The 13,133-nt window shown below is 40.9% G+C and overlaps 1 protein-coding gene across 2 annotated transcripts in view; it reads left to right on the top strand.

The window, feature by feature from the left end:
* LOC147028137 (Y-box-binding protein 3-like) overlaps positions 1-5,736 on the top strand; it is a 31,877-nt gene extending 26,141 nt beyond the window's left edge. The window contains exons 7-10 of one of the 2 annotated variants that reach the window (XM_085878266.1): positions 223-305; positions 2,495-2,693; positions 5,119-5,214; positions 5,440-5,736. In XM_085878266.1, coding sequence (XP_085734392.1) covers positions 223-305; positions 2,495-2,693; positions 5,119-5,178 — 342 coding nt within the window. In that variant the 3' untranslated portion in view covers positions 5,179-5,214; positions 5,440-5,736. The remainder of the gene's footprint in view (positions 1-222; positions 306-2,494; positions 2,694-5,118; positions 5,215-5,439) is intronic. The other variant, XM_085878267.1, reaches the window with a different exon arrangement.
* The last annotated feature ends 7,397 nt before the right edge of the window (positions 5,737-13,133 follow it).

Here is a 13,133-nt window from a genome sequence, read left to right as displayed (position 1 = left end):
GGGTTGAGATGGAGTTGGAAGAGGGTGGAGGTGGAAGGGAAGGGAACACTTTCAGTTATGCACATTGCTGTTGCCATCCCCTACATTATTGAGTTATTGTTAACGATACTTTGTTATATGAATGTTTTTTTGATGTATATGGTTGTAATCTTTATTTTAACAGGATGTTTTTCTTCTGCTTTGTTTTAACTTGGCTCTTATTGTTCGTGCACTTCTTTTCAGGAGGAAGTCGGACTTGATGCTGTGGAGGGTAATGATCAGAGCACACGTCCACCACCTCGCCGCTACAATCAGGGATATCGTAGGTCAGTTTGCAGATCATGTATGGGTTAGTTTTTAGATTCAACCGAATTTTGTTAGAAATGTGCATCGCTCAGATACGTTTGTTTTCTTTTTTTTAATGAAATCACTGCCAGTTGTTCACCCTTGTAGCCTCCATTTATTTGGATTTCCTGTTTTTCAAAGCAAAGCAACTTGAGATTAGCCAGTGTTGGGATGTTTACATCGGAGTTCTGAAAGCGAAGTGTCGTATTGATCACACCAAACAAAGGCTCCCATTTTCTTGTGATGTCAATTTTTTTTCTCCCTTTAAATGACATTTTCACAATCCCAATTGTAGCTTCCTCGTCCATGCTTCCTGAGATGAGAAGTCTCTGTACTTTTTGGCTTTTGTGTGATCTTTGCAATTTCAGAAGGTCACATCTTGGGTTCTATTGCCATAGAGAGCTGTTTTTGGATTATAATTTAACCTCTTTTGAAAAGGATCCTCTTTTGTGTTCTGGGCAAAAAGCGCTGAATTCTTCAAAAAAGGAATGAGTCACTTATTGTTAGCTTTTATCTTTGCCCCACATGGACAGCGAAGGACACTCGGTCATGAAACTCACCATCTTGAAGGTCCCTTAAATATCCACTGTGAACACAAAAAAGTAAGAAAGTGATCACAGGTAGTTTGGGTAGTGTACAGTACATGTCGGAAGTAGACCAGCACAGTTAGGTTGGTGTCTGCGTGTGCTTTCAGTTTAAGGCAGTTGGGATTATCCATTGTTCAAAAAAGGTCATCGGCAACCAAAAGATCATGCTACGCACTACTTTACAGATTTCAAATCAAAAGGGATAAAGAGCAGGCTCGACCTCGGGCGACATTTTCTTTGTATCGGTGAACCTACGACTGAGGACATTCGTGGATCACGTATGAAATGTCGCCTGAAGTTGTCTGCCCTTTCCTGTACGATTTCAAATTGATAGAACAATGCTTAATATGATTTGTTCATCTCACTTCTCTTTCTGGAGGTAGGAGCTAGAGGATCACTATTTCCGATTGCTATTCCTTCTCAATTTTTGTTTTGTTTTGTTTGCAAAACTGAGTCTTTGGAAGTCACAATTTCGGCTGTGGCAACCTTTCATGGAAGGAACAAAACCACAAAGTCTCAATAAAATCAGATTTTGATGTCAGATCCGACCTTGGAGTGTGATGATTTGGTATGGAATGAAAGTGAACTTTTAGTTGGTGATGCCCACAGACTTGTGTATTTGGCATTCTCGAAATTGGCAGTCATCCGAAGTAATCGATCATCGATTGCTGTATGAGGTATATCGATCATCGATTGCTGTATATCGATTGCTGTATGCCCATGTCCTGGAATTGGCACATTGCAGGAAATTCTTGAAAAGCTTTCTGCTAACAAAAGATTGATCAAGTGGAATGCATGCAGTAAACCAAGACAAATTGCTCAACTCTGAGGATCGGTGAACCAATATTTTGACACCTTTTTTTTGGAAATCTGAGAATAGGTTGTCCGACATTATATCATTGCAAAACACCAGATACATTTTCTTGCTGGAAAAAGGGATTTCTCGGGAGATGGTGAATTTTTGTCGCAGACATATTGGAGAATGACAGTTTTCATCGGCAGGACGAGGCAGTCGTTCCATTGAAACAACCTTGGTGATGGAGATTGTGATATTGATCATCTGGATTTGTGCACTCTGGCAATTTCTTTCAAAATGTCTTATTTGTTTCCTCAAAGAAAAATGGGGAAAGCTGAAAAAGACCCTTTACTTTTAAAATGGATGCGCAGCCCAGGATAAAAATCACATTTTTTACAAACCTTACTGCCTGAGTGGAACTTTTCTTTGATGCGAAGTTGCGTGGAAAGACAATGCAACGGCATTTCCAGCACTTTGAAGTTTCTTTCCGCAAAGGCAAGCACTCATAGGCAGTATGACAAGCGAATCATAATGCTTCGCTCGCCCATATTTCGAATGTAACTACTAACCTTCCAGATTTTGAATTGATGCCCCAACCATAATTCCACTGAGTCTGGTGGTTTTTAATTTGCCTTTTCTAAATGTATCCCTTCCCACTTTTCTACCTGAAGACAGTTGTTTGATACATTGCATGCATTGATATAGGTTTGTCTCTTTTTGTTTATTTATTGGCCCATATGATTCCCGTTGACCACTTGAATCACTTCTCCAACGATTCCTCACCTAGGGGCCCTTTCCGACCACGACCTCAACAGGTAGCCTCTTCAGAAGGAGAAGATGATAAGGAGAACCAGAGCCGAGGTAGTGGTGACCTGACCGGAGGGCAAGGACGTGGCGGTTACCGTCGCCCGTACTACCAGCGCCGTCCGCAGGGCCCACGCCGCCAAACCCAGGCTCAAGAGAGTTCTGGCAAAGATGGAAGCCAGGTAAGGAAAGGCTAGTTCAGTCATAGCTGTGTAAAAGGCTGGTTCAGCCCAGTTTATAGCAAAAGGTTAATGGAACCCAGTTTACGGTTATTTTTAAAGGCTGGTGCAGCCTGTTTTTATGGTAACTGAGGTTTAGCCCCGTTTGTAGTTACGGTTGTGAGTTCATCCGGTTTTATGGTTATGTTGGATTTGCGGTTATGGTAAGACCAGTTCAACCATGTTTGTGGTTATGCTTGAGCCAGTTCAGCTGGGTCTTTGTTTATGGTTAGGCTGGTACAGCCACATTTGTGATTTGGGGAAGGCCGGTTCAGCCACGTTTGCAGAGTTATGGAGAGGCTGGTTCAGCCAGGATTGTGGTTGTGCTTTGGCTAGTTGTCAGGTTTGCTGTAATGATCTGGCTGGTTCAGTTGTGTCTGGCACCCAGTCTACTTCCCCCCTCACCTAATCACCCTTTAGACACACTTGTGTTGCCTTTCTTGTTCCTTCTGGCTTCTTTTTAGCTCGCCTGTTCGAAGAACAGAGAGCTATAGCGATACCCCCGGCGTGAGCGTCAGCATGAGCGTGAAAATTTAAAATTTTTTGTATTAAGGAAAAACTCGACGGATTTCGACGAAACTTGGTGGGGGGTTAGGTATGGTCCAAGGATCATGCCATTCGATTTTGGACTTGGCCCCCCCCCCCAAAAAAAAATTGTTGGAGAATTTTTTTTTTTTGCATTTCTACATGTTTTAAGTGATTTCCAACCCCCCCCCCGAAAAAAATTGTTAGAGAAAAAAAAATTTTTTTTTTGCATTTCTACATGTTTTAAGTGATTTCCAACCCCCCCCAAAAAAAAATTGTTAGAGAAAAAAACAATTTTTGCAATTTTTTTTCAACAAAATTTTGATTTCTTTTTTTTGCATTTCTACATGTTTCAAGTGATTTAATGAATAAGATATAAGGTTCACTTGAGTGACCCAGCAGTATTGGCGGCGGAGGTTTTGCACTCTACCGAGTGCTCCCCCTCTAGTTTACTTTCTCATGTTTTTATCCACCACACTTTTATATATATATATATATATATATATATATATATATTTATATATATATATATATATATATTTATATATATATATATATATATATATATATTTATTTATATATATATATATATATATATATATATATATATATATATATATATATATATATATATATATATATATATATATATATATATATATATATATATATATATATATATATATATATATATATATATATATATATATATATATATATATATATATATATCGGGGCGTATTATGTGATACCAGTTGTCCGTCCATCCATCTGTCTGTCTGTCCATTCCTGTCCGCACAGTAACTCCCAAAGTTTTGAACTTTCACGTTTCATATTTGGTACATAGGTACACATTGTGGAGACGGTGTGTCGCGACATACGATCGTCATCTAAAGTGGTTGTCATGGCAACCGGGATGCTGTTTTCCATCCGTTCCTGTCCACACTCCAACTCCCAAAGTTTTCAACTTTCACGTTTCATATTTGGTACATAGGTACAGACTGTGGAGACGGTGTGTCATGACATACGTTTGTCATCGAAAGTGGTTGCCATGGCAACCAGGATGCTGTTTTCCATCAGTTGCTGTCCGCACTCTAACTCCCAAAGTTTTCAACTTTCACTTTTCATATTTGGTACATAGGTACAGACTGTGGAGACGGTGTGTAGCGACATACGTTCGTCATCGAAAGTGGTTGCCATGGCAACCAGGATGCTGTTTTCCATGTAGTAGCACAATTCTGTATATACCTTCTTGTTAGGGCGTATATTGTGCTCACTTGCGCTCTTGTTACTGATTACAATATGCAAATACATATATTGCTTTATAATTATACTTCACTGCAATGCTTTATAAAAAAAATATTAATTATTAGACTCCTTTTAAAAACGATAAATGTATAAACAGGCGAGCATTGGGTGGCTTTGACACCAACTCTGGTTTAAAGTTAGTCTGGTGAAAATCTCTGTGCTGATTGGATAGAGCAATGGTCAGTGTGATGCGGGAAGGTGGTTGTCGGTATGGTGTGGTGGATGGATTTCCCTGCTGCCATGTCCATTCAACTTTAACGCTTCCTTCATAATGGTTCAGCTCCAGCAAAAGAACACAAAAAAGTACACACCAAATATAGCTGTTTGAATCGCAAAACATAATATTTTAAAGGATTATGCTCCGGACCCTCCTGGGATTTACCTGGATAGCACTTGGATTTCATACTACATTTGGATATTGGCAGAAAATATCAAAGCGATCATGCAGTGGTTTTAGGGTTTTCAAAACAGCTGAGTATGTAATAAGCTCATCACTCCAACCCACTAGCTATCGCTAGATTCGCGAGCTCTCATCCCCTCCTTGTGCTGCTCTCAGGGAGATTCTCCGGCTGTAGCTTTGTCTGCTCCTAACACCGAGCCAAGCACTGTGGAATGATGGGAGATGCCATCGGATCAAACCCCATTTTATCTGGTTCGGGAATTTTTTTTATCATCATTGGCAAAATGCATTGCTTTGCTGTTTAATCTGAGCTGTTTGTGTGCCAATATTTTGGGTTTGGTTTTAGTTGATATTCTACGAGCTATTTTACAAAAGATAGCTGCATGGCTTGCTGCATCCCTCTTACTGTGTGACCCAGCTTGCCTCCCTCTTGATTGTTTCTTTCTCCACCCCCCCACCCCCTCCACTGTTTCGCAGATCTCACCAAGAAAGCTTATCAGCAATACACCTTGAGCTGCCTCTCGAGGAAAAAGCCTGCACACGTTTGACCCCAGAAGCGACAAATTTTTATGGAATTCTCCTTTGGTTTTTGCCAGCTTAGTTTTAGGCATACTGTGGCAAATTTATACCAAGGACCTGTTTTTAAAAGCAATCTTGCATTTTGATAGACAATGGAATTTTTAATAATTTTGGGGTTAACTCGACGTTTCACTTTCGGCGAATCGAATTTGGTCATGTTTCGTCAATGTGTGCAATAAAGAGGCAAAAAGTGAATTTGTACGTCTCTTGTTTTGCTCTTGATGTGTTTTTATGAAGGGACCAAAGCATTCTGACTGGTATGGTATCGATTTTGTTTATTGTATTTGGCAATTTCATGCCAAATACACTATTATTACAGGAATTCTTTATTATTATTATTCTTTATTTTCGTCACATATCCATTGCCCAAAAACTCCTCTGAGGGATTTTGTCAAGGAGCAGGAACAGTTATGTCTTTGAAATGGGCTGCATTGAAGGAAGTGCAGTGTCAACTTTTGACCTTGAAATTCTCAAGGTTAAGGTCAAAAACACATTTTGCCCCATATCTTTGCCCCACGGAAAGATACAGGTTAGCCGTTGACATTTTCTGAAAGGTCGCAACAGGGGCTACAAAAAAGCTCACTACAAAAAAGTTGTGTGACCTATATCTTCTGAGATCGATAGGGGTCAAAGTTCATGACTTGGTCAAAAACACATTTTGCCCCATATCTTCGCCCCATGGAAAGATACAGGTTAGCCGCTGACGTTTTCTGATAGGTCACTACAGGGCCTACAAAAAAATCTTATTTGGTCAAAGTTGTGACCTATATCTTCTGAGATCGGTAGGGGTCAAAGTTCAACAAAAACACATTTTGCCCCATATGAAGATACAGGTTAGCCGCTGACATTTTCTGATAGGTCACAACAGGGCCTACAAAATATCTTATTTGACCAAAGTTGTGTGACCTGTATCTTCCGAGATCGTAGGCGTCAAAGTTCATGACGTTGCCAAATACGTATTCGCTGCAAGCGAATTCAGCCCTCGAGTTGGATTTGGCAATTCCATGCCAAATACACTATTACAGGAATTCTTTATTATTATTATTCTTTATTTTCGTCACACATCCATTGCCCTAAAACTCCTCCTAGGACTTTTGTCTAGGAGCACTAACAGTAATTTCTTTGAAATGGGCTGCATTCAAGGAAGTGCAGTGTCAACTTTTGACCTTGAAATTCTCAAGGTTAAGGTCAAGGTCACACAAAAGGTCAAAAACACATTTTGCCCCAGACCTTCGCCCCGCAGAAAGAGACATGTTAGCCGCTGACATTTTCTGATAGGGCAAAACAGGGCCGACAAAAAAAAAACTTTGATCAAGTTGTGTGACCTATATCTTCTGAAATCGGTAGGGGTCAAAGTTCATGAGTTTGGTCAAAAACATTTTACCCCATATCTTTGCCCCACGGAAATATACAGGTTAGGCGCTAACACTTTCTAATAGGTCACAACAGGGCCGACAAAAAAATCTTATTTGACCAAAGTTGTGTGACCTATATCTTCTGAGATCGGTAGGGGTCAAAGTTCAACAAAAACACATTTTGCCCCATATCTTCGCTCCACGGAAAGATACAGGTTAGCCGCTGACATTTTCTGATAGGTCACAACAGGACCTACAAAAAATCTTATTTCAGCAAAGTTGTGTGACCTATATCTTCTGAGATCGGTAGGCGTCAAAGTTCATGACGTTGCCAAATATATATTCGCTGCAAGCGAATGCAGCCCTCCAGTTATTCTTTATTTTCGTCACACATCCATTGCCCTAAAACTCCTCCTCGGGCTTTTGTTGAGGAGCACTAACAATTATGTCTTTGAAATGGGCTGCTTTCAAGGAAGTGCAGTATCAATTTTTGACCTTGAAATTCTCAAGGTTAACATCAAGGTCACCCAAAAGATCAAAAACACATTTTTCCCCATATCTTCGCCCCACGGAAAGATAAAGGTTAGCCGCTGACATTTTTTGATAGGTCACAACGGGGCCTACAAAAAACCTCACGACAAAAAAGTTGTGTGACCTATATCTTCTGAGATCGGTAGGGGTCAAAGTTCATGACGTTGACAAATATGTATTCCCTGCAAGCGAATGCAGCCCTCGAGTTGTATTTGGCAATTCCATGCCAAATACACTATTATTACAGGAATTCTTGATGATTATTATTCTTTATTTTTGTCACACATCCATTGCCCTAAAACTCCTCTGAGGGCTTTTGTCTAGGAGCAGTAACAATTGTGTCTTTGAAATGGGCTGCGTTCAAGGAAGTGCAATGTCAACGTTTGACCTTGAAATTCTCAAGGTTAAGGTCAAGGTCACACAAAACGTCAAAAACACATTTTGCCCCATATCTTCGCCCCACGGAAAGATACAGGTTAGCCGCAGACATTTTCTGAAAGGTCATAACAGGGCCGACAAAAAATCTCATTTGATCAAAATTGTGTGACCTATATATTCTGAGATCTGTAGGGGTCAAAGTTCATGACGGTCAAAAACACATTTTGCACCATATCTTCGCCCCACGGAAAGATACATGTGAGCCGCTGAAACTTTTTGATAGGTCACAACAGGGCTGACAAAATATCTTCTTTGATCAAAGTTGTGTGACCTATATATTCTGAGATCGGTAGGGGTCAAAGTTTTTGACGTTGGTCAAAAACAGATTTTACCCCATATCTTGGCCCCACGGAAAGATACAGGTGAACGCTGACACTTTCTGATAGGTCACAGCAGGGGCTACAAAAATTCTTGTTTGAGCAAAGTTGTGTGACCTATATCTTCTGAGATCGGGAGGGTTCAAAGTTCACGACGTTGCCAAATACATATTCGCTGCAAGCGAATGCAGCCCTCCAGTTATTCTTTATTTTCGTCACACATCCATTGCCCTAAAACTCCTCCTCGGGATTTTGTCGAGGAGCACTAACAATTATATCTTTGAAATGGGCTGCGTTCAAGGAAGTGCAGTGTCAACTTTTGACCTTGAAATTATCAAGGTTAAGATCAAGGTCACACAAAACGTCAAAAACACAATTTGCCCCATATCTTCACCCCACGGAAAGATACAGGTTAGCCGCTGACGTTTTCTGATAGGTCACTAAAGGGCCTACAAAAAAATCTTATTTCACCAAATTTGTGTGACCTATATTTTCTGAGAACGGAAGGGGTCAAAGTTCATGACTTTGGTCAAAAACACATTTTACCCCACATCTTCGCCCCACGGAAAGATACAGGTTTGTCGCTGACATTTTCTGATAGAGCACAACAGGGTCTCCAAAAAATCTTATTTGACCAAAGTTGTGTGACCTATATCTTCTGAGATCGGGAGGGGTCAAATTTCAACAAAACACATTTTGCCCCATATCTTCACCCCACGGAAAGATACAGGAGAGCCGCTGACATTTTCTGAAAGGTCGCAAGAGGGTCGACAAAAGCATTCACTCAAAAAAAGTTGTGTGACCTATATCTTCTGAGATCGGTCGGGGTCAAAGTTCATGGCGTTGTTCAAAAACACATTTTACCCCATATATTCGCCCCACAGAAAGATACAGGTTAGCCGCTGACGTTTTCTGATAGGTCACTCCAGGGCCTACAAAAACATCTTATTTGATCAAAATTGTATGACCTATATATTCCGCGATCGTAGGCGTCAAAGTTCATGACGTTGACAAATACGTATTCGCTGCAAGCAAATGCAGCCCTCGAGTTGTATTTGGCAATTCCATGCCAAATACACTATTATTACAAGAATTCTTGATTATTATTCTTTATTTTTGTCACACATCCATTGCCCTAAAACTCCTCTGAGGGCTTTTGTCTCGGAGCACTAACAATTGTGTCTTTGAAATGGGATGCGTTCAAGGAAGTGCAATGCCAACGTTTGACCTTGAAATTCTCAACGTTAAGGTCAAGGTCACACAAAACGTCAAAAACACATTTTGCCCCATATCATCGCCCCACAGAAAGATACAGGTTAGCCGCTGACATTTTCTGATAGGTGACCACAGGGCCTACAAAAAACCTCACTACAAAAAGTTGTGTGACCTACATCTTCTGAGATCGGTCGGGGTCAAAGTTCATGACGGTCAAAAACACATTTTGCCCCATATCTTTGCCCCACGGAAAGATACAGGTTAGCCGCTGACATTTCCTGATAGGTCAAAACAGGGGCTACAAAAAAATCTTATTTGACCAAAGTTGTGTGAGCCATATCTTCTGAGATGGGTGGGAGTCAAAGTTCATGACGTTGGTGAAAAACACATTTTACCCCATATCTTCGCCCCACGGAAAGAAACAGGTGAGACGCTGACATTTTCTGATAGGGCACAACAGGGCCTACAAAAAACCTCACTACAAAAAAGTTGTGTGACCCATATCTTCTGAGATCGGTCGGGGTCAAAGTTCATGACTTTGGTCAAAAACACATTTTACCCCATATCTTCGCGCCACGGAAAGATACAGGTTATCCGCTGACGTTTTCTGATAGGTCACAACAGGGCCTACAAAAAATCTTATTTGACCAAAGTTGTGTGACCTATATCTTCTGAGATCGGGAGGGGTCAAATTTCAACAAAACACATTTTGCCCCATATCTTCGCCCCACGGAAAGATACAGGTTAGCCGCTGACATTTTCTGAAAGGACGCAACAGGGCCGACAAAAAAACCTCACTACAAAAAAGTGGTGTGACCTATATCTTCTGAGATCGGTTGGGGTCAAAGTTCATGACGAAGGTCAAAAACACATGTTACCCCATATGTTCGCCCCACGGAAAGATACAGGTGAGCCGCTGACATTTTCTGATCGGATACAACAGGGGCTACAAAAAAATCTTATTTGACCAAAGTTGTGTGACCTATATCTTCTGAGATCGGTAGGGGTGAAAATTCATGGCATTGGTGAAAAACACATTTTACCCCATATGTTCGCCCCACGGAAAGAAACAGGTGAGCCGCTGACATTTTCTGATAGGGCACAACAGGGCCTACAAAAAACCGCACTACAAAAAGGTTGTGTGACCTATATCGTCTGAGATCGGTCGGGGTCAAAAACACATTTTGCCCCATATCTTCGCCCCACGGAAAGATACAGGTTCGCCGCTGATATTTTCTGATAGAGCACAACAGGGTCTACAAAAAAATCTTATTTGATCAAAGTTGTGTGACCCATATCTTCTGAGATCGGTCAGGGTCAAAGTTCATGACTTTGGTCAAAAACACATTTTACTCCATATCTTCGCCCCACGGAGAGATACAGGTTAGCCGCTGACATTTTCTGATAGGGCACAACAGGAAAAACAAAAAACCTCACTACAAAAAGATTGTTTGACTTTTATCTTCTGAGATCGGTCGGGGTCAAAGTTCATGACGGTGATCAAAAACACATTTTGCCCCATATCTTCTCCCCATGGAAAGATATAGATTAGCCACTGACATTTTCTGATAGGTCACAACAGGGGCTCACAAAAAAACTTATTTGACCAAATTTGTGTGACATATCTTCTGAGATCGGTCGGGGTCAAAGTTCAACAAAAACACATTTTGCCCCATATCTTCGCCCCACGGAAAGATAGAGGTTAGCCGCTGACATTTTCTGAAAGGACGCAACAGGGCCGACAAAAAACCTCACTACAAAAAAGTTGTGTGACCTATATCTTCTGAGATCGGTTGGGGTCAAAGTTCATGACGAAGGTCAAAAACACATTTTGCCCCATATCTTCGCCCCACGGAAAGATACAGGTTTGCCGCTGACGTTTTGTGATAGGTCACTACAGGGCCTACAAAAAAAAATCTTATTTGACCAAATTTGTGTGACCTATATCTTCTGAGATCGGAAGGGGTCAAAGTTCATGACGTTGGTCAAAAACACATTTTGCCCCATATCTTCGCCCCAGGGAAAGATACAGATTCGCCGCTGACATTTTCTGATAGGTTACAACAGGGCAGACAAAAAAATCTTATTTGACCAAAGTTGTGTGACCTACATCTTCTGCGATCGAAGGCGTCAAAGTTCATGACGTTGACAAATATGTATTCGCTGCAAGCGAATGCAGCCCTCGAGTTATATTTGGCAATTCCATGCCAAATACACTATTATTGCAAGAATTCTTGATGATTATTATTCTTTATTTTCGTCACATCCATTGTTCTAAAACTCCTCCGAGGGCTTTTGTGTCGGAGCACAAACAATTATGTCTTTGAAATGGGCTGCGTTCAAGGAAGTGCATTGTCAACATTTGACCTTGAAATTCTCAAGGTTCAGGTCAAGATCACATAAAATGTCAAAAACACATTTTGCCCCATATGTTCGCCCCACGGAAAGAAACAGGTGAGCCGCTGACATTTTCTGAAAGGAAGCAACAGGGCCTACAAAAAAACCTCACGACAAAAAAGTTGTGTGACCTATATCTTCTGAGATCGGTAGGGTTCAAAGTTCACGACATTGCCAAATACATATTCGCTGCAAGCGAATGCAGCCCTCCAGTTATTCTTTATTTTTGTCACATCCATTGCCCGAAAACTCTTGCTCGGAATTTTGTCGAGGAGCACGAACAATTATGTCTTTGAAATGGGCTGCTTTCAAGGAAGTGTAGTGTCAACTTTTGACCTTTAAATTCTCAAGGTTAAGGTCAAGGTCACACAAAACGTCAAAAACACATTTTACCCCATATGTTCGCCCCACGGAAAGAAACAGGTGAGCCGCTGACATTTTCTGATAGGGCACAACAGGGCCTACAAAAAACCTCACCACAAAAAGGTTGTGTGACCTATATCTTCTGAGATCGGTCGGGGTCAAAGTTCACGACGTTGGTCAAAAACACATTTTGCCCCAGGGAAAGATACAGATTCGACGCTGATATTTTCTGATAGAGCACAACAGGGTCTACAAAAAAATCTTATTTGATCAAAGTTGTGTGACCCATATCTTCTGAGATCGGTTAGGGTCAAAGTTCATGACTTTGGTCAAAAACACATTTTACCCCATATCTTCGCCCTACGGAGAGATACAGGTTCGCCGCTGACATTTTCTGATAGGTTACAACAGGGGCTACAAAAAAAATCTTATTTGACCAAAGTGGTATGACCTATATCTTCTGAGATCGGTGGGGGTCAAAGTTCAACAAAACACATTTTACCCCATATCTTCGCCCCACGGAAAGATACAGGTAATCCGCTGCCATTTTCTGATAGGGGACAACAGGACAAACAAAAAACCTCACCACAAAAAGATTGTTTGACTTTTATCTTCTGAGATCGGTCGGGGTCAAAGTTCATGACGGTGATCAAAAACACATTTTGCCCCATATCTTCGCCCCACGGAAAGATATAGATTAGCCACTTACATTTTCTGATAGGTCACAACAGGGCCTACCAAAAAAATCTTATTTGACCAAATTTGTGTGACCTATATCTTCTGAGATCAGAAGGGGTCAAAGTTCATGACGTTGGTCAAAAACACATTTTGCCCCATATCTTTGCCCCAGGGAAAGATATAGATTAGCCACTGACATTTTCTGATAGGTCACAACAGGGCCTACAAAAAAAAATCTTATTTGACCAAAGTTGTGTGACCTATATCTTCTGAGATCGGGAGGGGTCAAATTTCAACA

This window comes from Eptatretus burgeri, chromosome 4 (assembly GCF_056783735.1).
Source record: "Eptatretus burgeri isolate ZD-2024b chromosome 4, Ebu_testis_v1, whole genome shotgun sequence".
Taxonomy (NCBI): domain Eukaryota; kingdom Metazoa; phylum Chordata; class Myxini; order Myxiniformes; family Myxinidae; genus Eptatretus; species Eptatretus burgeri.
Note: the sequence above shows the minus strand (reverse complement) of the source record. Positions and strands in the feature narration are given on the sequence as shown.